Source organism: Bos taurus, chromosome 6 (genome assembly GCF_002263795.3).
Source record: "Bos taurus isolate L1 Dominette 01449 registration number 42190680 breed Hereford chromosome 6, ARS-UCD2.0, whole genome shotgun sequence".
NCBI classification, from domain to species: Eukaryota; Metazoa; Chordata; class Mammalia; order Artiodactyla; family Bovidae; genus Bos; species Bos taurus.
The window spans coordinates 44471638-44495422 of NC_037333.1; the positions used below are offsets into that span (position 1 = coordinate 44471638).

Consider the following 23785-nt stretch of genomic DNA (forward strand, 5'->3'; position numbering starts at 1 on the left):
TTGGTATCCTCCAATTCATTTTAATTTGCATCCTTAAAAATTGTGCCATATGAAAACTAGAGAAAATCTAATTGCCCAGGAGAGGGAAAGGTTTAAAAATTATGGCAATACTACTATGCAAATATTTTTTAATGAGTTAAATCTGTATATATGGCCTAGAGACATGTCCAAAATAAAGTGCTGAGCGAAAAGAGCAAGTTTTAGAGTAACATTTATATAAAGCTGTCCAATAGGACTCTCTGCAATGAGGGACATGTCCCACAGCTAACTGTCCAATATAGCAGCCAGCATGGAAATGTTCTATATAAACACAATCCCATACGGTAGCCCCAGCCAACTATAGCGATTGAGCACATGAAATATGACTAGTCTGAGTGTTCAATTTTATTTAATTCTAATTAATTCAAAATGAAACTTAAATAACCGCATGCAGCTCGTTAGTGGGTTCTGTATTAGAATCAATTTATAACATGAATTCTCCAGAAAAATAAACCCTTCATACAATTCATTAATAAGTAAATAAGGCACACGCAGACACATTCAGGTATGTGTGTACATTCACGGGTGCCAGAGCAAGTATCCAGAAGCATATACTTATCAACCAGTATCAAATGGTACTGGGTGTGGAGGAAGTAGGGTTGATGACTTTCATGTCTTTCCAGTTGGTAACTGTCTGGATTCAGCCCTCTTTAGAAGAGATCGCATGTTTAAAGCCCCTCTTTCTATCTCCGTAAGGGAACAGGGACATCACCATAACGTAATACGCACGATGAGCTCGCGGTACTTCTTCTTCAGGGACTGGTGACGCTCTCGAAGCTGATTGGCCATGAGTTTGTACTGGTCCCTTTCCTGCTGGCATGTGTCCAGCTCCTTGGAAAGGATCAGCAGGGCTTCCTTCTTACTCTCCAGCTTCCTTTTACACACCAGGTACTGCAGAATAAACACACCCACGTGACTCAGAACTGTCATCAAGCCGCCCTCCTTTCACCTGCGTTGGAGTTCACACACTCCGCAGGGTTGATTTTGCTTTGTTGCTTTTTGCCTTCAGAGATCATATACCCAGAGACATTTGTCATTCAATGACACGTGAGCCCAAAAGCTGCTAAAGTACCGGACACAGTACCCTTGTGACAGAACCAGAACCGTGGACGTTCATGAAGTTTGGCCAACTGAGACAGGGAAAATAATTGGTAAGTTAAAGAGCACAATCCTTTTAAACAATTCCATAGTTAAATAGATAACAGGATGCCAAATTTTGTTTCAAAAGGCATTTATATATCCTGATAAGACTGTGTAAAATTCTATTAAAATTTTACAAAATAACGTAACACAAATTTAGTAAAAATTCTGTATACTACTAATAATTATCTCTTGGTAGCACAATTATTTGCATGTTTTCTTTAATCTTTATACTTTTTTTATGTTTGCCAAATGTTCTAGAATACACCTATATGGTTTCTATAATTTTAAAAAATACAAAAAATGTAATAAAAATAATTTGATCAAACTATACATTACTACAATAGATTGCACCGGCCCATGCAACCTAGCAGACATTTTCTCGCTTGAGAGTTTTTGTTCACTAAAATCAGGCAGAGGTGTGCACTTTTTTCTAGGATTCAAGTGCAGATACCCACCACCCAGAGACCAATTTTATGAGTGAAGTATTTTAGTCACACTAAATTATCCCCTCAAAGTCAAGTTCCATCTTGCTGGAACTCTTCCTCAGAGTTGCAGGATATCTTCGTCCCTCCATCGCCCCATTCCCCCCACTATGACAGACCCTCACCTGACAATCACCCACCACCTGGGCCAGAAGCCCGACTGGGATTCTGTCCTTTTAACTGGGTCTGTTGTACCGTCTGGTGTTATTCACATATGTGAGATGTGGCACTAAATACCTTTTGAATTTGCCCCGTAAAAGACCAAATTCAGAGCATTCATGAAAACAATTTATAGTTTCATTATACACTCTGACATGAGCACTTTGTCATTACGGACGCTCACACAAAGCAGACAGAGGATCAGCACTCCCATACCATTCGAGTCAATGCTCTTTTATGGACAAAAAGCATTACTCATATATAGTGCTTGCTTGGAACTGACTTTGTTAAGTTCAATTTCAAATAAATGAAAGGGGTAAAAGAGAGTTTTGTGCATTAGCACATTTTTTTTCCTTAAGAAAAAAAAAAGTAATTGCTTAGCTTCAAAAACAAAGGGGAAAGAAAAGCCATTCTGAGATGATTTGAGTTTTAAGAGAGGACACTTCCACCTTGGATGAATCTTATTCCAGGCAGTAATGAGCTTGGAATCCTGCCTTAAAACGTCCCAGATTTTAAGACTTCGACATCGTCTTCGTGGAGGCAAATGGTTCTGTTGCCACAGTGATTTCTCAAGAGTAAAATCCCCGACGTGTAAATATCAGAGAAGAGTAGCTCAAAAATCTGAACAGCAGTGTCCTCAGGGAGGTATTGAGATTTCACAGGAAAAAATACCATTTACACACAGTTTAACAGATCTACCCTTGTGCCTTCAGTTCTTTGCCTGTGATCAGCAGCCTCGGCTGGCAGTGGTGTTAGTACTGATGGCACAAAGACAGCCTTTGTCCCTTCAGATCCAAAGCTAAGGGCCCACATATACTCCGATTCTTCCCACTTTGGGGAAGAAGATCACAATCATGTGTAGATGTTATAAGCTGAAGCAGGCAAGGTTAGAGTCACATCTGGTCTATTGAAGGCGACCAGGTAAGGGCCACCACTTACTGGCAAAATGGAATTCAATTTCCCTAACCTTGAACTGCAGTCTGTGAGGGTCCAAGAGAGAAGCCGCTTCTCTCCCAAAGCATGACACAAACTGGGCCTTGGAAGCTGTAAAGAGCAGAAGTAGACATCCATTCCCTCTCTGTCTAAGACACTTGGTAGCAAACAGGCACAGAGGTGCCTAAGACCCAGGGACCAAGGATTTGAGGAGCAGCATTGCTGCTGTTTGGCTGTGTTTAGGGTGTGGAAAACAAGACAATTATAAATTTCATCAAAGCGTAAGAAACCCATTCTGTATAAAGATGAAGCCACTTCAAGTTTGGTCTTGAGAAAGCCACTGCTGGATGGTTCTTTCTTCTGCTTACTGTGGTCTAGAATAGTGAATTGCAAAAATGTTATTCCATGTCATTTGTTTCTATCAGCAGAACAAGCCTTAGGCTTAAGCCTTATTTATAAAATAGCTCCAGTGTTGTTGCTCTGGCTGAAGATGGGACACCTCCTCTATAGTTCTGCTACCTTGGTGCACTGGCATCAACAAGAGCCCTGCTCTATGTTACCCTGGGACGCTTGTGAAAATGCAGATTTCTGAGCCTGGGCTCAGACTGCTCACCCCCAGCTCACATATTGCCCAAATCGTCAATCTCTGGTGGTTGGCTCAGAAGTCTGCTATTAGCACATGGCACAGGTGATTCTTACTCCACCTGTACTTTGAAAACCCAGGCTCTGGAGGCCTCAGCTTCCCACTGTGAAGTTAGAAACAATGAACATAGTCTGGAGGGACTGAAAGGCCAGCTGCAGCCCAGAATTTCCAGGCAAGCCTCAGTCTCAGAGCCATTCAGGGTTGTCTGAGCCCCCTTTTTATAGCACAGAGGGGTTCTGAACAAGTACAAGCAGGGACCATATTTTACCATCTGGCCAAAGAGCTTCTACATGCAGTCTCATTAAAATATCAATAGAAACTCTGGGAGGTATTTGGGGGTGGGGGTGGGGTGTACTGGGGAATGAGACAGAATTTCTCATTCTTCTAAAATGGTGACAGTTTAGTCCCTGTGGTAGCAACTGCTAAATGGTCCTATTTTCTGTCCCTCCAATTGGAAACAAAAAACAAATGATAAGAAAGAAAGAGGTGCTGAAGATCCTCCTCCATGGGTCGCTCTGAACAACCAGGGAATGCACAGGTCCAGCCTCAGCCTTACAAGGGACCGGAAATAGAACAGAAAGCGAGACAAGCCAGTCGTTGCGTGTGGGGCGTCTCCGCTTCTAAAGGAGGATAAGTATGGCTGGTGGAAGCGGTGGACAGTAGAAAACGACCAGGCAGAGCCAGGAGGCCTCTGTCCAGATGTAGGTTAAGTGATGGGGTAATCATGAATTTGGGGACCCTGGGAAAGCTCCAGAAAACAGGAAACAAAACAAACTCATGCTGCCTGGGTCTCAGTTTCCACTCTTGGAAAATGAGCAGGGTTCCCCAGAGTGCCTCCTAACATGAGGAACCCATGATTTCAACATCCCATCCAGTATCACTGGGGTGCAGGGTGCTGGGGAGAACACTTGGGGGTGGGGCTCCAACCCAGGAGGCATGACTCACTTCTGGTGCCTAGAAAGTGCCTCCTCTACCTCACCTAGGGCAGAGTTAGCTCAATGATTTCTAAAGATCACCTGCAGCAGTAATTTCAGGATAACCACCTGGTTGGAAAGGGTGCTCAGGCCAAAGCAATAAACACTGTGTTTGTGATAACCATCTACGACAGAGTGAGAAAAGGCTAAATGTCTGCGTGGTCGTCGTTAGTGCCTCTCGCCAGTATTTCTCGTTCTTCTTTACTTCCAGGCATCTGGCCGGACTGTTCTCCCCCCATTGCTTTGGAGTAAGGCAGAACCATGTAACTTGCTTTATACAGTAAAGGGGAACCAGAGGACTACGAGGCAGTTCCAGGGTGGAAGATCCCGAGGGTCAAGGTATGAATCACCAGCACAACTTGGATCATGGAACCACAGCAGACAACTGCTCTGAAGAATCTTTTGGGTCCACAGAGTAATCTGTGTGATCCAGAAATAAACTTTTGTACCGTTAAGATACAAAGATTTGGGGGTGTTTGTTATCAGAGCACATCTTAGCCCATCCTGACTAACACGATCCATAGCAAAGGATGAGGGTAGCCAGATTGGGGAGATCAAATCTGCCCTGCTCTGTGCTTCTACTGAGTTACCACAATGATGAGGAGGACTGATATTATCACTATTATTATTGCTGTTAGCAACAACAAAACCAAAGTTTTATGTCAAATGCTTTCCACGGATGATCTCCTTTAATCCCCACAGCACTGCAGTGGAGTTACTGTGTTATTTCAATGTACATTTCCTAAATGAGAAAGTGAGACTGAAAGAGTTTATGTTATATGCTAAGGGTTTAGTAGAGCTAGAATCTGAACCCAAGTCTTTGTATAGCCAAGCTTGTGAAACCCCAATTTCTGACAAACCAAGCATTCCATGAAAAAACAATCAGAATACTCATGGAGTTGGTTACTACATCTAGTTGGTATTTTCAGCATAGGGAAGCTAAGAAAGGGGAATTTTAAATTTGGCTCCTTTTATGTTTAGAATCTCTTCACCCACCCCCTTCTAAAACTAGATACAAGGCCTGAAGGAAGAAGGAAAAAATAAAGAATTCATGAGCATCCCTCTCCTCTGCTCCTTGTGAGGGAGCCAAGTAGAGGCAACAAGGTTTCCATCCACTTAAAGGAAATGGGATAAGACTAGAGGCTGTTTTCTCAAAAGGCTTGGTTGCAACAATTTTCTATAAATTGTAGTTGGTCTCAATCATTCATTCAGGGAATATTTTCTGGGTGTCTTTCAATGTGTTAGGCACCAAGCCAAGCATTTGGTCTCCTAAATGGATAAATGGTCCTGGGGATTTTGAGAAGGAAAAACATGATACCTGGATAACAAGACGTAATTTCCACAATCCCTTATGGGTTTTTCTGAAACGCCCAAAGTTTTGAAAACTGAAAACGTGTTCACATCTTGTTAGTGACCTCAGCTGATGTGAGGGTTTTTACTGTCTTATGCCACAGATTGTGAATATTCATACATTTGCTGAAGACAAATCAATGTGTTTGATTATTTGCTGCCGCCCAGAAGTCTACTGGGGCTGATACACAATATACACTTCACTTACTGCATTTCCTTTCAGATGCCAAAAATCCTGCCTCAGAAACATATCTGGGGGCCAAGGATATCAGATACAGAAACTGCCTTTTATTTCAAAGTCACCCTTGCAAATCTCTATATAGTCTCAAACACACATTTGTGATGAAAATCAAATCTTTCTCAAACAGTTAATTATCCAAACCTAGGACATTATTCGATTTTTTTATTTCCTTATATAGGCAAGGAAAAACTGAAAATACATTACATGCAGTAAATGTTCAAGCTGTCACAATGCTTACATGCCTATTCCCATCACCTCATAATGCCTTTATTCTTGAAAATTAGCATGAACACTGGAGCAGGGATAAACCTCCCAGATAACCCAAGTGACTTGCCCAATTGCAAAGAACAAGGTTCCCAGCTGCCAGCATCTTCCGTAACAGTGTCTTCCAAACTGTGGGTCACAATACATCAGTTTGTGTAATGAACTCAATTCAGCTGCTACCCTCGTTTTCTTTAAAACAAAAACAAAACCAGAATAGAACAGAAAATAGCGTGATCCCATGCAGTAAATTAAGTATTATTTCATGAAACTTTTGTCTGTTAATATGTGTGTAGGAACAAACACACTTTCTATGCATATTTTCAACATATTCTGTGGACTGCCATTCTAAAGTTTGGAAATGACTTTTCTACAATAAGTTACTCCATACATTTATTCATTCATTCAACAAATATTTAGTGAAAGACAGCAAGAGAGGCAAGAATGTAGCTGGGGGGTAAAGCCATTATGTAATAGAATTAACCAGTTCTTTGGGGTTGAGGTGCAACTCGGATTAATTAATACCTGCTCTGCCTACCTCTGGCACCCCACTCCAGTACTCTTGCCTGGAAAATCCCATGGACGAAGGAGCCTGGTGGGCTGCAGTCCATGGGGTCGCTGGGAGTCGGACACGACTGAGCGACTTCACTTTCACTTTTCACTGTCATGCATTGGAGAAGGAAATGGCAACCCACTCCAGTGTTCTTGCCTGGAGAATCCCAAGGATGGAGGAGTCTGGTGAGCTGCCATCTGTGGGGTCGCACAGAGTCGGACACGACTGAAGCGACTTAGCAGCAGTAGCAGCAGCAGCTGCCTACCTCAATGAGATTACTGGGAGCTTGAAATGCAAGGTATGATGTTAATATTTGGCTTTGGAAACATTCTCAAAACTGAAGGCATTATTTTTTTACAGCACTTAAAGCTTACAAAACATTTTCCCAGAGACTCTCGTTTGATAGGCAACATTATATGGCAATTTTAACAAAAACTGCTTTCCCCATTTTATAGACAAGATAGCTGAGATTAATCGTCTTTTTCAAAGTCACAATGCTAACAACTGTCAGTTCAAACTAGGGCTCTTAATTATGAATTTCAGATTCTTTTTAATATTCTGTATTGGTACCAATTAAATTATTAGCAATTCCACAAATCACCTCTCTTGGGTCAAACCATATTTTTAACAAGACACTCTTAGAGATAATTGTGTAACTGAAAACCATTTTAATTCATAGTATTTGAGACCCTGTTTGGAAGACAGGCAGCCCTCCTGGGGCCTTTTCTTTTTAAAAAAATGATTTATTTTAATTGCAGGCTAATTACTTTACAATATTGTGGTGGTTTTTGCCATACATCAACATGAATCAGCCATGGGTGTACATGTGTCCCCCAATCCTGAACCCCCCTCCCCACGCCATCCCTCTGGGTTGTCCCAGAACACCAGCTTTGAGTGCCATGCTTCATGCATCGAACTTGCACTTTTACATATGGTAATACCCATGTTTCGATGTTATTCTCTCGAATCATCCCACCGCCTTCTCCCACATAGTCCAAAACTCTGTTCTTTATATCTGTGTCTCTTTTGCTGTCTTGCATATAGGGTCATTGTTATCATCTTTCTAAATTCCATATATTTCGTTAATATACCATATTGGTGTTTCTCTTTCTGACTTACTTCACTCTGAATAATAGGCTCCAGTTTCCTCTATCTCATTAGAACTGACTTAAGTGCATTCTTTTTTTATAGCTGAGTAATAGTCCATTGTGTATATGTACCACAATTTCCTTATCCATTCGTCTGCCAGTGGATATCTAGATTCCTTCCATGTCCTGGCTGTTGTAAACAGTGCTTCAGTGAAAATTAGGGTACACGTGTCTCTTTCAATTCTGGTTTCCTTGGTGTGTATGCCCAGCAGTGGGATTGCTGGGTCATATGGTAGTTCTATTTCCAGTTTTTTAAGGAATCTTCACACTGGTCTCCATAGTGGCTGTACTAGCTTGCATTCCCACCAACAGTGTAAGAGGATTCCCTTTTCTCCACACCCTCTCCAGCATTTATTTTTTGTAGACTTTTGGATCACAGCCATTCTGACCAGCATGAGATGATACCTCATTGTAGTTCTGATTTGCATTTCTCTGATAATGAGTGATGTTGAGCATCTTTTCATGTGTTTGTTAGCCATCTGTATTTCTTCTTTGGAGAAATATCTGTTTAGTTCTTTGGCCCACTTTTTGATAGGGTCATTCATTTTTCTGGTATTGAGCTGCATGAGCTGCTTGTATATTTTGGAGATTAATTCTTTGTCAGTTGTTTCATTTGCTATTATCTTCTTCCATTCTGAAGGCTGCCTTTTCACCTTGCTTATAGTTTCTTTCATTGTGCAAAAGCTTTGAAGCTTAATTAGGTCCCATTGTTTATTTTTGTTTTTATTCCCATTATTTTGGAAGGTCAGTCATAGAGGATCCTGCTGTGATTTATGTCAGAGAATGTTCTGCCTATGCTTTTCTCTAAGAGTTTTATAATTTCTGGTGTTACATCTAGATCTTTAGTCAAGTTTGAGTTTATTTTTGTGTATGGTGTTAGAAAGTGTTCTAGTTTCATTCTTTTACAGGTGGTTGACCAGACTTCCCAGAACCACTGGTTAAACAGCCTTTTCTCCATATTTTTGCCTCCTTTGTCGAAGATAGGGGTACCTAGGTGTGTGGATGTATCTCTGGGCTTGCTATCCCGGGGCCTTTTCAGTCGCATTTCACGGGGAGTGGCTGAAGAGGCAGAGGCCACCTACAGTCCTACTCAGTGTTCAGCCAAGTCCATGTTCCCAAGAGCTCTGCTAGTGGAGTGTCAGATGATAGTCAGTTCACCACACTGGGGTATTCACCAGCTGAATCGTGGGCATAAGACACTTTATTTTTCAAAGAGCAGTCGAACTCATAATTGTCTAAGTCGTAACTCAGGCCTAGCCCTCTTGGCTAACTCCAATTCTATCCCTAACAACCCTGCATCAAGGCAATCTCGTTCAGTCCAATGACTTTCGCTGTCATCTCTGTGCTGATTTTACCCAAATTGATATCCCAGCTCAGACCACTCCCCTGTATTCCTGCTCTGCTAGCCAATGTGTACCTCTATTTGAGCATCTTAGAGGCATTTTAAATGAGCCCTTGATATTCTCTCAGACCTGCCCTGCTCCAGACCTGCCCTGTTGGTAAACCAAACCATATTTGGTTTTCCATGAAAACCCTGGACTCGCCCTTGCCTCCTTTTCTTTCCCAGCCCTCGTGTATTCATCAGCAAATCCTATGGGTGCTATCTTCATAAGACATATTGAATTCAAATGCTTCTCACCCACTTCTACCCTTATCATCCTCCTTCAAGTCACCATCATCTCTTGATTGGACTGTGGCCCTAGCCTCCTATTTCTACTTCCTCGTTCTACCCACCTCTATTTTCCAAATAGTAACAAGAAAGATGCTTTTCAAATGAAAACACATGGTGCCAAATGGTGGTTCAAAAGCTCACATCACACTGAAACAAAGTCCAAAGTCCTTCTATTCCCCCTTGCGCAGTGCTCTCCATCTTCACTGGTCTCCTTGCTAGCTTTGACCACATTAAGCCAATTCCAACCTCAGGACCTTTGCACTGCTCTCTGCTTGGATTGCGTGGCTTCTTCCCTGGTTTTATTCAAATTTCTATTGTAATGTCTCCTTCTTAGGAAAGAGATTCTCAATCTCCTTATACTGTGTTACCTTCCTTCATAGTACTTACCACTTGACCTTGAGTTATAGGACTAATTATTGATTTACTTTTAACATCTCCACATCCATAGCAGCAAGAATGTGATGTTTTATCCAGATCCCCAAAGCTAAGAACAGCACATGGTATATGGCTAATGAATGAGAAAACTTAATCTTACTACATCTTCAACACACCTGTGACCCATGTGATATTGGACCCATTTTACAGATTCTCAAACTTATAGCTAGTGAAGACCTCAGGGATGGTCTAAGACAAGCCCATCATTATATAAATGAGGAAGCTGGGACTCAGAATAGTAAATTGACTTATCCAAGGCTGGCAAGTAGATGCCAGAGCTAAAATCTAAACTGAGGATTCTTCTCATTCCAAGTTTAGCACCATTTTCACATTACCTAATTAAGGCACACGTTCCTGGCTAGGGAGTCACAAATGCCTATAAACTTAGAATAGTGCCTAGTACTTTTTATAGTAATAATAATTATTATTATAAGAAAAGAGATAATAATAGATGATAGTAAGTAGCCTCATCATCATTCATGAATAGTTACTAACTGTATAATATGTTAAATGCTATAAAGAAGCAAAAACAAAACTCCCAGAACACAGAGAAAAGCAGTTCAGAGTAACAGCTGACAGCATGGCAGAAAAAGCTGGAATGCCTATATTCAAATCTTGGCTTTACCACTCACTAGTTATCAATTACTCAGCCTCTCTGTGCCTCAGTTATACCATTTATTAAATGAGTATAATTAAAGTATCTTCACAGGGCAGATGTGAGCATTAAAAGCACTTGCGTATGTAAAACATTTAAAATAGTAAGTGCTGTATCCACCTTCATTGTTATTACTACTATTTTTATCATGAGCCAAGTGATCAAAGAAGGTACTCAAAGAGCTGGAGGAAGATGTGAACATTTGAAATGGATTCTGAAGAATAAGTAGATGGATAAATTTTGTCTGGGGATATATGGAGTTGTGACAGGAGTGGTGATGGGAAAACAATACCCCTAGCAGGGAAACAGCCACAGAGAAACACAAAGGTGAGCAGCAGGAAGACACATTGTCAGCACAGCAAGCAGCACCCAGGGCTGGCTCCAGTGGAGAGGTGGGGATAAAAGCTGTGTGAGATGAAGATGGAAGGAGAGATAGATGGTGGCCGGGTCAGAAAGGGCCTGGAAGTGTTGCTGACGAGTTCAGATTTCATTCTTTCAGCAGGCAGGAGCCCCAAGGGTTTCTGCATAGAGGAGTGACATTAAGAATCCTTTTAGAAAGACGGTTTTGTTCTGACAGCATGTAGTGTACATTATCTTGGACTCTACAGCTTGGGTAGAACTGGCTACCAAGCCCATGGGGGAGGGGAAGGATCTGGGGTTCGGGGCCCCCTTTGAAGACACACCTCTGAATCCTGTTTTGATCTGAACTGTCAGGCCCACAAAGAACACACTGGCTTTGCTATTTCTTAATGTAGGGGTCTGTGATCACCTTGCATAATGCAATATTGATAAGCAAGGTGCTACCTAGGCAACCAGATGCATGCATGGGCTTAGCCTCAGCCTTAGCAGCTGGTATCACAATCACATGAGGGGTTGGGAAATGGGTCACAAGGCCACCCAGCCATGTTCCAAAGGGCTGAGCTGAACAGGGCACTGGCAAATGCCCCACTTTCTGGTCACCTGGGTGGGGCCAAGGGATACACACTGGGTTCTCCTTAGGCCCCCATTCCCACTCTTCAGTCAGGGTGTGATTCTGCTTATCAAGTTCGTGTGGTATACACACCAGGGATATTTGCTCTCTACCTCAGAAAAGGTAAGTTTGTTTTCAGAGAGGGGAAGGGAAAAAAAGCAGTAGTCTCTGAATGTCTACTATGTGCCAGGCACTGTTAGGAATAATAATAATGTGAAGAAGACCTTTATTTGATTATAAGAGTAAATGGAACAGCCACTACTGAGTGAAAATTACTAGTTTCCAAATCATGCCAAAAGCTCTGCTTTAAACATTTTTTTTTTTAACCCTGAAATAACTTGTTTGATCAGCCCCATTTTAGAGATAAGGACACCGAAGCCCAAAGAGGTTAATTTATCTTCATCATGAAGGTCATAAGTAGTGAAGGCAGACTGTTCTCTGCACATATCTGTTAGGATCCTTTGGTTGCAGGCAACGGTAATCCACACTCTTTCCTAGGAATGTGTTGGAAGGATGAAAAAGTAAAAATGAAAGTGAAAGTCACTCAGTCGTGTCTGATTCTTTGAGATCAATTCTTGAGACCGATTCTTTGTCCGATTCATGGACTATAACTCGCCAGGCTCCTCAGTCCATGGAATTCTCCAGGTAAGAATACTGGAGTGGGTAGCCTTTGCCTTCTCCAGGGGATCTTTCCAACCCAGAGATCGAACCCAGATCTCCCGCATCGCAGGCATATTCTTTATCATCAGAGCCACCAGGGAAGCTCAAGGATACTGGGACTCATGGAATTGCCAGGAAGACAGAGAAGACCTGGAAACAGGCAGGCAGTGAGGTGGCTCTGGAGGCTGGAGGCAGGGCCAGGAACCACCAGGTCTCAATGCAAAGAAGGCCAGGTTAGAGGTGACTGAACAGGGTAGAAATGAACTCCATTGTGTTTCAGATTCTTTATGTCTCAGGTCAAGAGTGTTTCCAACTGGCCTAAAGCTGATCACGAGTCATTCTAGGCCCAGGGGACAGGATACCCAGACTGTATCCCTCCAACCTGTCTGTCTAGACCGTATCCAGTGGTAACACCTTCCAAATTGGGGTGCTGATGAGAAAGAGAAATGAATGCAGGGAAGTGAGAAAACAGCAAGTGTTCACCACAAATAACCTAGTGTTGGGCAGCTCCCTGCAGGCCTACAAGACCAAGTAAAGACCCTGGAGTCAGCAACAGAGACATCAGTGGTTTAACGGATGGGGAGCTTACTCGTCTGAAGCAAGGTCCTAGAGCAACACCCCACGGTGTGCGGCAGATGGCAGGCAGGACTTAGTGACAGGCCTCGTTCCAGGGGGAGGGGAAGACTGCCGGTTATAGGGTGAAGTGATGTCAGGTTACCAGGGAAACTAGCAGAGGGACACATAAGACCAGTCACTAGCTGGGGCCTGGGGCAAGTATGTAGGAAGGTCAATCTGGTGAGAAAGGTGTAGGTGAAGCAGGCACTGGTCAGGCAGGGGTTGTACAGAAGGCAAGAGCACAGCCATCTTGAGTGGCCTAACCATACATACACCTAAGTAGATGCATTCTATTGAGCTTATTTCTCAGACTCACTAAGGTTTGCCTTCTAGTGCTTCATGAATAAAGGCTGAAAAAGAAATGGTGGGCATTAAATACCAACTTTTATTTGAATTAACCTTTGAGCCTCTACTCATCACACACACACAAAAATACATACATGGTGGTGAAGTTTACACAGCTGCAGGGCACATACACCTACCAACTGGAGGAAGGAAAAACACACACCCACCAAGTATACTGGGTAATCAGTGAAACATGAATGGAATAAACTTGGAAAAATATGCCCAGTTTTTGGCATGTATATTAGATACCATGAAATGTTTTTATTATCCTCTCAAAAATAGATTTCTTTTGAATTGCATTTCAATTACAATTTTAAAGCAGAGCTCATAGCTCATTTGTTGATGTTAATTCATGCCCCCACACAAATACTTGAAGGTAGCTTGTGCTTCTCATCTTAAGAACTCAGACCCACAGTTTTCATCACTGAGTGACTTTTATCTACCCATTTACTGTTATCTGCAATAAAGCAAGTCATAATTGCTACAAGTAAGATCATAATGATAAAATGACTATCTGACATACTACATTACTATTTGGATGGCTTTACAACCAGATAATGGCTGAGAGAGATGAAGGTAGCCGGGGTGTCAGGGAGGGGACCTCTCCACCAAGTGACCCTCTCTGTCAAACAGTGCCTCGTGGTCCTTGGCGGCTTTTACTGATGGGATTGGGTTAGCTCTCTCTCATTAGCTGCTACAAGAACATGGCCTGCTATTCCAGAAAGGTTTCTTGGTGTGATGATAAACACACATGGCTGAAGGGTTCATGTTCGGGAATAATTTAGAAACTTCTCAACAGTGCGCTCACTCTTACAGGGATTTCCTTCCCTGGTCCCCCACTGCACTTTACTCTGCTATCACCCTCTTCCTACCTTACCCTCTCTCCCCATCCAGGAATACCTCCTCCCCATCCACTCAGCAGTGCCAGGTAAACAGTATTCAACAATCAACATGACTTCTCCAACCTCAAATAAGCTAGTCCCTCCATTCCCAGAATTCCCAGTGATTCCTAGCTGGGATCATCATTTGTTTGCTCACCTGTCTAGGCCAGGTACTGCTCCCTTTGAAAACCACAAATCCGGTACTGTCACTCTTCTTTAAAAATATTTCTATTAAAGGAAGTGGCAAACAAGAGCCCTTTGATATCTGGCTGCAATCCACCTCCCTGACTTTTCTCGCCAGCCATGATTCTATCAAGTCCCACTTACTGCTACCCTATACTCGCTCTCCCTCACCTCTCTCTTGTCGGCTCCTGGCCCCAGCTCACAAGTCCCTGACTGGGAAGCCCCCTGCCATCCCAGAGCAGAGTAAGAGCTGGCGCCTGGCAGTCACACAGCATTCTGGGTACCCCTTGATTAGAACACCATATTTTGCATCACCATCACCTGCCTCCCCACAGACTGAGGCCTCTTTGCAGTCAAGAGTCCACCTCATTCACCTTTGCTTCTCCAGAGCCAAGTACAGCTCCTCAACCAGAGTGGGTGCCCCCCAAATATTTGAGAAATAAAGGAATTTCAGTTCCTATGAATCCAAAAAATATATACATGTTGTCTACAAATATGATATTTGTAATACAAAATTGTAGTAAGATAGCCATCAATTTATTATTAAACCTAAATCTCTAAATCCCATTTTAGCATCACGTTTAGGGGCGAAAAAAAGACCAGTTTTACATAAACTTGATGTGTACAGAGAGGGCACAGGATAGCTCCTATAGAGTTATCAAAATAGTTTTTGTATTTAAGCTCATTTTTATCACTTAAAATGAGCACTTCCTTCATCATCTAGGCATATATTCCATTCAGCACTGCCATCCTCTGAGGTCTTGCAGAATCGCTGCTCCAGACGGACATACAGGACTGTCACCTGGAGATACACATATACTTAGAACTTCCCCAGACTGAGTGTGGGCATCTATAGGGTCCATGCAATGTGGGGCTGACCACACAACTGATGCTCACTTGGCGGAAGTCCTCCAGCCTCCGCAATCCCAGCCACGTACCAGGAACCCATGCCTTCATGAGAGTCCTTCCCAACCATGTGCAACTGTACAGCTTCCTGTGCATTTCCAGTCTTTTTCTAAATCTGTGTTCGCCTCTGTAATTTCTAGATAACAGTTCAGCAATTTCAAGTCTGTAACCTAATGATTCTAATGCCATTCTCTAAGATGACTCTTTTTTTTTTTTTTTAAATGATTTATCTTTCTCAGAGTTACCATGGCGGTTCCCCTCTCCAGTATTACTTTCGACAGGCAAACTTTGATTATTACATGCCCTAGGGGATGTGCTGAAATTTAAGTTAAGTGAGATTTCAGGTAATTGGAAGAGTTTATAATGTGATCCATAGTAGCTGGGGGGTATGTGAAATTCGCTGACAGTCTTGGTTAACTGGAGTTATGAATAACAAAGGTTCGTCTGAATATCTATTTCAATCCTTTCACTCCTGTTATTTATCCTTTCTCCCTTCTCCCCATCTTCTTGCTCTCCAAAGAATATAACCTTATTCTTTTAAGGCTGATAAAGATGAGAAAATGAAAAGCAAAAAAGATCAGCTTTCCTTCCAGTTGGCCATACGTGGGCTAGGAAACCCCCTTGAATTTGCTGAAGAGAGCAAATATTTTTAAAAATCATTGCTTGCCTGGAGTGAATGTGCTCTCTCCCTCATGCTAGGCTATCTTTCTAACTTTACCTCAGGCCAAGATGCCGAGGGTGGGACATACAATGCTGGTTTGCAGTTCAGCATGGAGCATTAAAACCACCCATGTACTGGAACTCTGCTCAGTGTTATGTGGCAGCCTGAATGGGAGGGGGTCCTGGGAAGAATGGATACATCTATATATTATGGCTGGGTGCCTTCACTGTTCATGAAACTATCACAACATTGTTAACTGGCTACACCCCAATACAAAATAAAAAGTTTAAAGTTTGGGCGGGGGGGCGGAACTACTCATGTATCTGAGGTTCTCTCTTGGGCGGCGGGGGCGGGGGGGTACTACCCATGTATCTGAGGTTCTCTCTTGGGCGGGGACTACCCATGTATCTGAGGTTCTCTCTTGAACCTGCGATACACTGGGCACAGGTGACAGCCCACGTCACTAAGCCTCACATGCTAATGCTAAGGCTACGCAACGATATTATAACACATAACATTCACCCTGGGAAAGTCATGACATTAGTAGGTTCTGTGGTTACTCCATAATATGATGATGATTTGATTCAGTTGCAGAGGGCTCCCCCTGTGGGCTGGGTGATAGTAAAAAGGCAGCCAAGCAAGGACAACATTTTGGTCAATCTATCTTTAAAAGCTGTAAAGATGCTGTGGCTCCACTTCCTTTTCTCTCAAAAAAGAAATCATAAAAAGACCCCAACATTCCCCAATATGGCACCCCCATCCCTACCTATCAGATCTTAACCTCTCAGCTCTGACTCCAAATATCAGAAGCAGAGGGACCGGTGGCAATGCCTTCACTTTATAGATGTGCCAGGAGTACAAAGGGGTGGCATTTGCTAACAGAGTTGCTTCCTGGACCATCATGTAGCAAGAGGGAATTGGGGGGATGCAAAGGTGCCATTAATAAAAGCAACATGGCAGGTGGGATTTAGGGTGCCATGTGGGTTCAGAGAAGGCAATGGCACCCCACTCCAGTACTCTTGCCTGGCAAATCCCATGGGCAGAGGAGCCTGGTAGGCTGCAGTCCATGGGGTCGCGAAGAGTCGGACAGGACTGCACGACTTCACTTTCACTTTTCACTTTCATGCTTTGGAGAAGGAAACGGCAACCTACTCCAGTGTTCTTGCCTGGAGAGTCCCAGGGACGGGGGAGCCTGGTGGGCTGCCGTCTATGGGGTCGCACAGAGTCGGAAACGACTGGAGCGACTTGGCAGCAGCAGCAGCAGTGGGTTCACTGCCGTCACCTACCACTGGCTGGACTATGCAAACCCCTGTACCCACTCTGAGCTTCCGTTTCCTCTTTTATAAACATCGGTATGAATAACCATCATCATTTTGAAAGCTACTCTCTGCCCAAAGATGATTCATCATTTTTCATGTATAAATCATTAATCCCTATCATAACTCCAAAAGGTAGACATCATTACCCCCTTTTACAGATAGGGAAATCAAGATGCTAAGAGGTTAAAAAAAAGGATGCAGCCTGTAAGTGGCAAAGGTGGGATTTGAACACAGGCCTGTGCCATGCCTTTTCTGCTGCAGTGCCCTGCCTCTCTTACAGAAGAGTCTACAGATTTCATAAGACAACACATGTTTAAAAAAAAAAAAAAGAGCACTCAATAAAATCCAAAGGGATCAATCATTAATTATCACAGTATCGGAAGAATCAAGAGAACTGTGTCTGTCCCATTCAAAGAAAGAAAACAATCTTTGTTTCTAAGTTTGTCAGCAGACCTTGCCTTTCTGAAAGATAGTATCTCCCTGAGGGGATGAACAGTTCCATAAGAGGGTCAGAGTGCTCAAGATGAAGATTCAACTCAAGATGGAGCATTTTGTGGGAATATTCCCTGGCTCCCTTCGCTCTGAAACTTGAGTCAGGTGCAGATACTCTAAAGCAAGGAGGGGTTCCATCCCCATCTGCCCCACAAGGCAGTCATCTGCAGACTAGAAATCTTGAAATCAGCCATGCAAATCCATCACCATTTTAATTATCCAAGTAAATAGAGCTCTTACCGCCATCTGCCAAGATTTCAACCAATTGTGATCGTTAAGCTCCCCCAGTGGTTCTTGCTGGATGAGAACCACAGAGTCATTGCTAAAGAGCCACTTGGGCCCAAATTTCTGCCTACAGGATGAAGGTGTGCTCAGCTGAGTCTCATGGCTGGAAGGTGTTTTTTTTTCCCTCCTCTCTACTTCTTGCTCATATTTTTCTGAGCACCGTTAATTTCCTCCTTCAAATTAACTATCCTCATCATTCTTTCTTTTCACCGACTCCAGGCAGTACTGATTAGTGAGAAATTTTCCTCCACAAGAACTGTCAGCTTGGAACTCAGCCCCACAGCAAAAAGTGAGGTAGATTCATTCTGGAACACGAGTGGGTGTGCAATCCTGGTGACTCAAATTACCGGAGATTCAGAGACCAGACTAAATTGTAAGCACTTGTTAAGGCAGGGACTCTGTCCAGGTCTGTTTCTCTGACTAATAACTGTGCAAATGAGTTGATTATGTTAGTGAAGGGCTCCTGTGGGCGACCTGAGTTAATTCTGGCTTTCAGGGAAGATGGCAAAACCCTCACTGGCTACAAACCACTAGTGGATCACAAGGCAGTGTCGGGAACAATTGTATCGATACTGGCTTTTCTTGACAGTCAGTTTGTCCACCACCAACACTACTTTTGTCATCACCGCTTATCAGGATAGCCTTTAAATGATAATAACGTGTTTACTCTTCTGCAAGAACAGAATTAAAACCCGACACTTAAGAGATTCCTTGAAGAAGGACACCCAGACATTACTGTTACAGGTAATGTCAAGGTTTGGACATCTCTCTTTTAGTAAAGAAAATTCAGTGATAATCAGTATCACCACGGACAGAAGCAACAAACTGCTAATTGCTAGATATAAGATCAGGCTGACCACTCCAAAAGGAGATAACATTTCAGAGGCAGCGAGACCTAAAAGGATATGGAGGGCAGTGGGTATGCTGAGTAAGACTCTGACTTTGATACCAGGTACTACCACAGAAGCATCAGTCAAAACACAAGTGTCCTCTAGTGACTGTGTACCAGGCACTTGATACATGTGAGCTCATTCGTCCCACAATGAGACCCCAGGAGTAGGTACTTCTGTGATCCTCTGTGTGTGCATGCCAGCTAAGTTGCTTCAGTCCAACTCTTTGTGACCCCATGGACTGTGGCCCACCAGGCTCCTCTGTCCATGGGATTTCCCAGGCAAGAATACTGAACTGGGTTACCATGTCCTTCTCCAGGGAATCTTCCTGTCCCAGGGATTGAACTCACGTCTCTTACATCTCCTGCATTGGCAGGCGGGTTCTTTACCACTAGTGCCACCTGGAAAGCCCCTGAGATCCCCTTTATACATATAAAGTGCTATCAGTAAGATGGAAGCAGAAGTGTCCTTTGGGACTTCTGTGAAGTTTCTTTAAGGGGAAAGATACACTCCTTTATATGGGCCCCTGACAAGTAGTGAGCCACCATATCAGCTCAGTCTACCTCCAGACTTACTGTGTGTATGGCTGTTAGCATAATGGAGGCATCTTGAGTCCTTAAAGTTTCTCCTGTCCTTTTGCTGACCCTACCCAGAACTGTCCTGTGCAATAAGTCACTTCTCTGTCATCAAGGGCTTTGTAGTTAATAGATATTGTTTAATAAGCATTGGGACCAGCTGGCCTCTATGCTCTGTTAGTCCCCAAACAATGATGAAGACTTTCACTGACGTATTCCCTGTGCCCACGAAATTAGTTACTCATTCATGCATGTCCTGTTTCCCAGCACCTACCCCCAAACCCTTTTAACTATGAAATTGTCCCCTGGCCCCGAGGTGGTACAGGTGCAGCTGCAAATGCTTCCAGATCATCATCTCCCTTATCCCACCCTGTTAGTAAATTACCCTATAATAAACTGATCCATTGGCAACCCACTTCAGTATCCTTGCCTGGAAAATCTCATGGACAGAGGAGCAAAGAGTCGGGCATGACTGAGTAACTAACACTTACTTACTTACTTAAACTGATTCATTGACTCCATGGAACTGTCTGTCTCATTTTCTGGTCTCAAGATGCCTTCTCAGTTTGGTGGGCACTTTTTAGTTCCCTCTGTCCTTCCACAATGTAAGTGAGAAATACAGATAATTCTACCTTATTTAAACTACTGTTATTTCTGATATGATATTAAAAGTAATACTAAATAATATACTGATATGCCCCCAAACAACTGATACTGAGGAAATTACAGAAAGAAACAAACCAATCCCATCAAAAATAGTAAAATAGAGAACAAGATGGCAGAGAAGTAGGTGGAGGTGGAGTACATCTCTCTCCGTGGATACATCAGGAATACACCTTCAGACATAGAAGTTCATGCAGAACACCACCTGAGAGCGGACAGGAGTGCCTGACCAGAGGAAAAGAATATATAGAACCACGCAAAACCTGGTAGAACAAGGAACTAGGGGGGAAAACAGGAGTGTTAGTAGGACTGGACCTGCCCTCGGCGGGTGGGGAACTGAGGCAGGGGTCCGATCCCCACATCGGAGCAACTGTCTGAGTCAGAAGAGAAACATTTAAGGGTGAGACTGAAACAGCTGATCTGTGGCAGCCTAAATGGAATGAGAATCAGACAGTCCTTGCCGCAGCCATACATACCCCAGACAGGGACGAGGGACCCCTGGAAGGTGCAGCAGCTGGGAGCTGGAGTTTGGGGAGTATGGAGGGATCACAAGGTGAGGGCTGCTGTTGACGGTGGAGAGACAGATTGAGGGGAGGTGAGGGAGGAGATTGTGGTGGGAAATGGCTGCGGAGGAAGGCCGGGCAGCCATGGAAGCAAGGTGATATTGATAAGTCGTGTGTAGGGGGTGGAGCCATCACCATAGCCTCTCTCTCCCCACATGCCAGCATCGATTGGCAGCTGAACAATAGAGAGGCTGGCCCATCAAATGCCTGAAGCACTGAACTACAGAGCAGGACCCCACCCAGGTGCTCCTTTAAGTGACTGATTCACTGAACTACAGAGTAGGACCCCAGCTGGGGGGACCCCTCTATGTGCCTGAAGCACCAAACAACAGAGAAGGACCCCAGGAAAGGGAGCCCTCTAAGTGCCTAAATGAGTGGAGCTACAGAGAAAGACTGGAGCGTATTGGCCAATACTGGTTTTCATACCCTTCTAGAACATTATATTTTCTGCTGTTCTAATTGCCAACCCCCCTGTGTACCTGGTGCTGCCAGAACCCCTGTGACCCAAGACGCTGCACCACTTCCACACCTGGCCCTCACAGGGGCAAACTCAAGTCCTCCAGGGCAGCCTCAGGAGCAAACCCCAGTGGACAACCCACATGCAGAGGTGGAAATAAAACCACAATTGAAACCTAGGGTTAGTGAGTCTATGGAAGAAGACCCAAAACCTTCCCACCAGCTGTACAACCTGCAAATTAAATCCACATGATCAGCTAGGCAGACTCTGTGTCTATGGAATATATAAAAGGTCATTGAGAACTCCCACAAAAGAAAACACACTAGTTCTGATAGCTGTGGACATTGGAGGCAAGAACACACAGGAGTAGGACCAGATTAGCATCTGAGCTGCCCGCACAGCAGGTCCAGAGACCAGCACAATGTTGGAGGGCATCCTAGGGAGGTGAGGTGGACTATGACTGCCAGCGAGGGAAAAGACTCCGACAGCAGTGACTCAAGAAAAACATTTATTATTCTTATCTTTTGACTTGCTCTGTAGATTCTGATTTTTTTCTTTTTCTTTCCTTTTTACCCCCCTCTGTTGTAGTTGTCGATTTTATTGGCACTATGAAATCTAATTAGGCTTTTGAGCTTTTTATTTCTCAGTCACATTTTTTATTGCTGTTATAAACCTCTGCCTCTACATTGGGCTTTTGCAGTTCTTTTCCTTTTTTTCTCTCTCTCTCTTTTTTTAATTTTAATTTTTAAACCTACTGTTATTTTTTTCTATATTTATTCCTTTGTTTGCTTTTTCTACTGTTCTTTTCCCCTTGCAGTTAATCTTCAATGTATATAAATCTTCTTAATCTACCTCTATTTAACTTAGCATATCTATCCTTTCTTTCTTTTCTTTCTTCCCTTTCCTCTCAACATTTTGTTAGTTTTATTTTCATTGCTTTATTCCCCAAGTGGCACCTTGCTCTAGTTTTGCTTTCCAGTTTGTGCTTCAGTTAATTTTGTTCTGGCATATATAATTTTTGGTTTCCTTTGTTCACTGGGTTGGTCTATTGCACTTTATTTTTGTTGGACTGTTTTGATTTTGCTTATGGGTGTATATGTATATGTGTATATTCAGTCACACTTTTTATTGTTGCTATAAACCTCTGCCTCTACATTGAGCTTGTGCAGCTCTGTGGAGTTTTCCTTTTTTTTCTTTCTTCTTCTGTTCTCTTTTTTGTTTTATAATTTTAATTTTTTTAAAAACCTACTATATTTTTTCTATATGTATTCCTTTGTTTGCCTTTCCTCCTGTCCTTTTCTCCTTGCAGTGAATCTTTAATGTATATAAATCTTCTTCATCTACCTCTATTTAACTTTGCATATCTATTCTTTCTTTTCTTTCTTTCCTTTCCTCTCAACATATTGGTTAGTTTTGTTTTCATTGATTTATCTCCCACTTGGCAACTTGCTTTAGTTTTGTTTTCCAGGTTGTTCTTTAGTTAGTTTTGTTCTTAACTGGTAAATATAGCTTTTGATTTACTTCCTTTGCCAGGTCAATCTACTGTACTTTATTTTTGTTGGACTGTTTTCACTTTGCTCATGGGTGTATATGTGTATGTGTATATTTCATTATTTTAATTATTATTTGCCTGATTTTGTAACTGACATTTGTCTGGGGTTCATCTTTGGTTTCTCATTTTTGGATATATGTTTTAATCTCATTTAATGCCATAACAAACCACTTGTGGAAACTTTATTTGTGACCAGAGATCAAGCTCTGAGCCTCTGGAGTGGGAGCACTGACTCCAAGGCCCTAGACTACCAGAGAACTAACCCTAGGGAGTCTCAAATAGTGAGAACTCACACAAAGGAAACCACCTGAATACAAGACCCAGCATCACCCAACCACCAGTAGCACCCTGTGCAGGACAACTCATCTAAATAACAAACAAAGCAAAAATACAAACCCAATCATCAGCAGACAGGATTACCACCTCACTCAGCCTTGCACATCAGAGGAAAAACAAACAAAAACTCAGCACAAATCTCACCCTATATGAAGCTTACACAAACCTCTGGACCAAACTTAGGAGGGCAGACACCAAAAGGAAGAAAGAATTCAACCTTGAAGCCTGAGAAAAGGAGACCTCAAACACAATAACTTAAAAGAAAATAAGGAAAAGGCAGAGAAATACCACACAAAGGCAGGAACAAACTAGAAACACATAAGTCCAAATAAATGAACAGGAAAGAGGCAAACTACCTGAAAAAGAATTCAGAATAATGAGAGTAAAGATGATCAAAAACCTTGAAAACAAAATGGAGAAAACACAATAATCAATTAACAAAGACCTAGAAGAATTAAAGAATAAACATACAGAGACAAACAACACAATTACTGAAATTAAAACTACTCTAGAAGGAATCAATAGCAGAATATCTGAAGCAGAAGAACGAATCAGTGAGCTGGAAGAGAAAATGGTGGAAATAACTTCTGAAGAGCAGACTAAAGTAAAAGGAATGAAAAGAATTGAGGAGAGTCTCAGAGACCTCTGGGACAATATCAGATGCACCAATATTTGAATTATAGGGGTCCCAGAAGAGGACAAGAACAAGAAAGGGTACGAGAAAATTTTTGAAGAGATTGTAGT

The 23785-nt window shown here is 42.7% G+C and overlaps 1 protein-coding gene across 3 annotated transcripts in view; it reads right to left on the reverse strand.

The window, feature by feature from the left end:
* Positions 1–23785, reverse strand: part of CCDC149 (coiled-coil domain containing 149) — a 119117-nt gene that overhangs the window by 71112 nt on the left and 24220 nt on the right. For all 3 annotated transcript variants that reach the window (XM_005207799.5, XM_059887638.1, NM_001191519.1), the window contains exon 2: positions 769–930. In XM_005207799.5, the coding sequence (XP_005207856.2) occupies positions 769–930 (162 nt within the window). The remainder of the gene's footprint in view (positions 1–768; positions 931–23785) is intronic.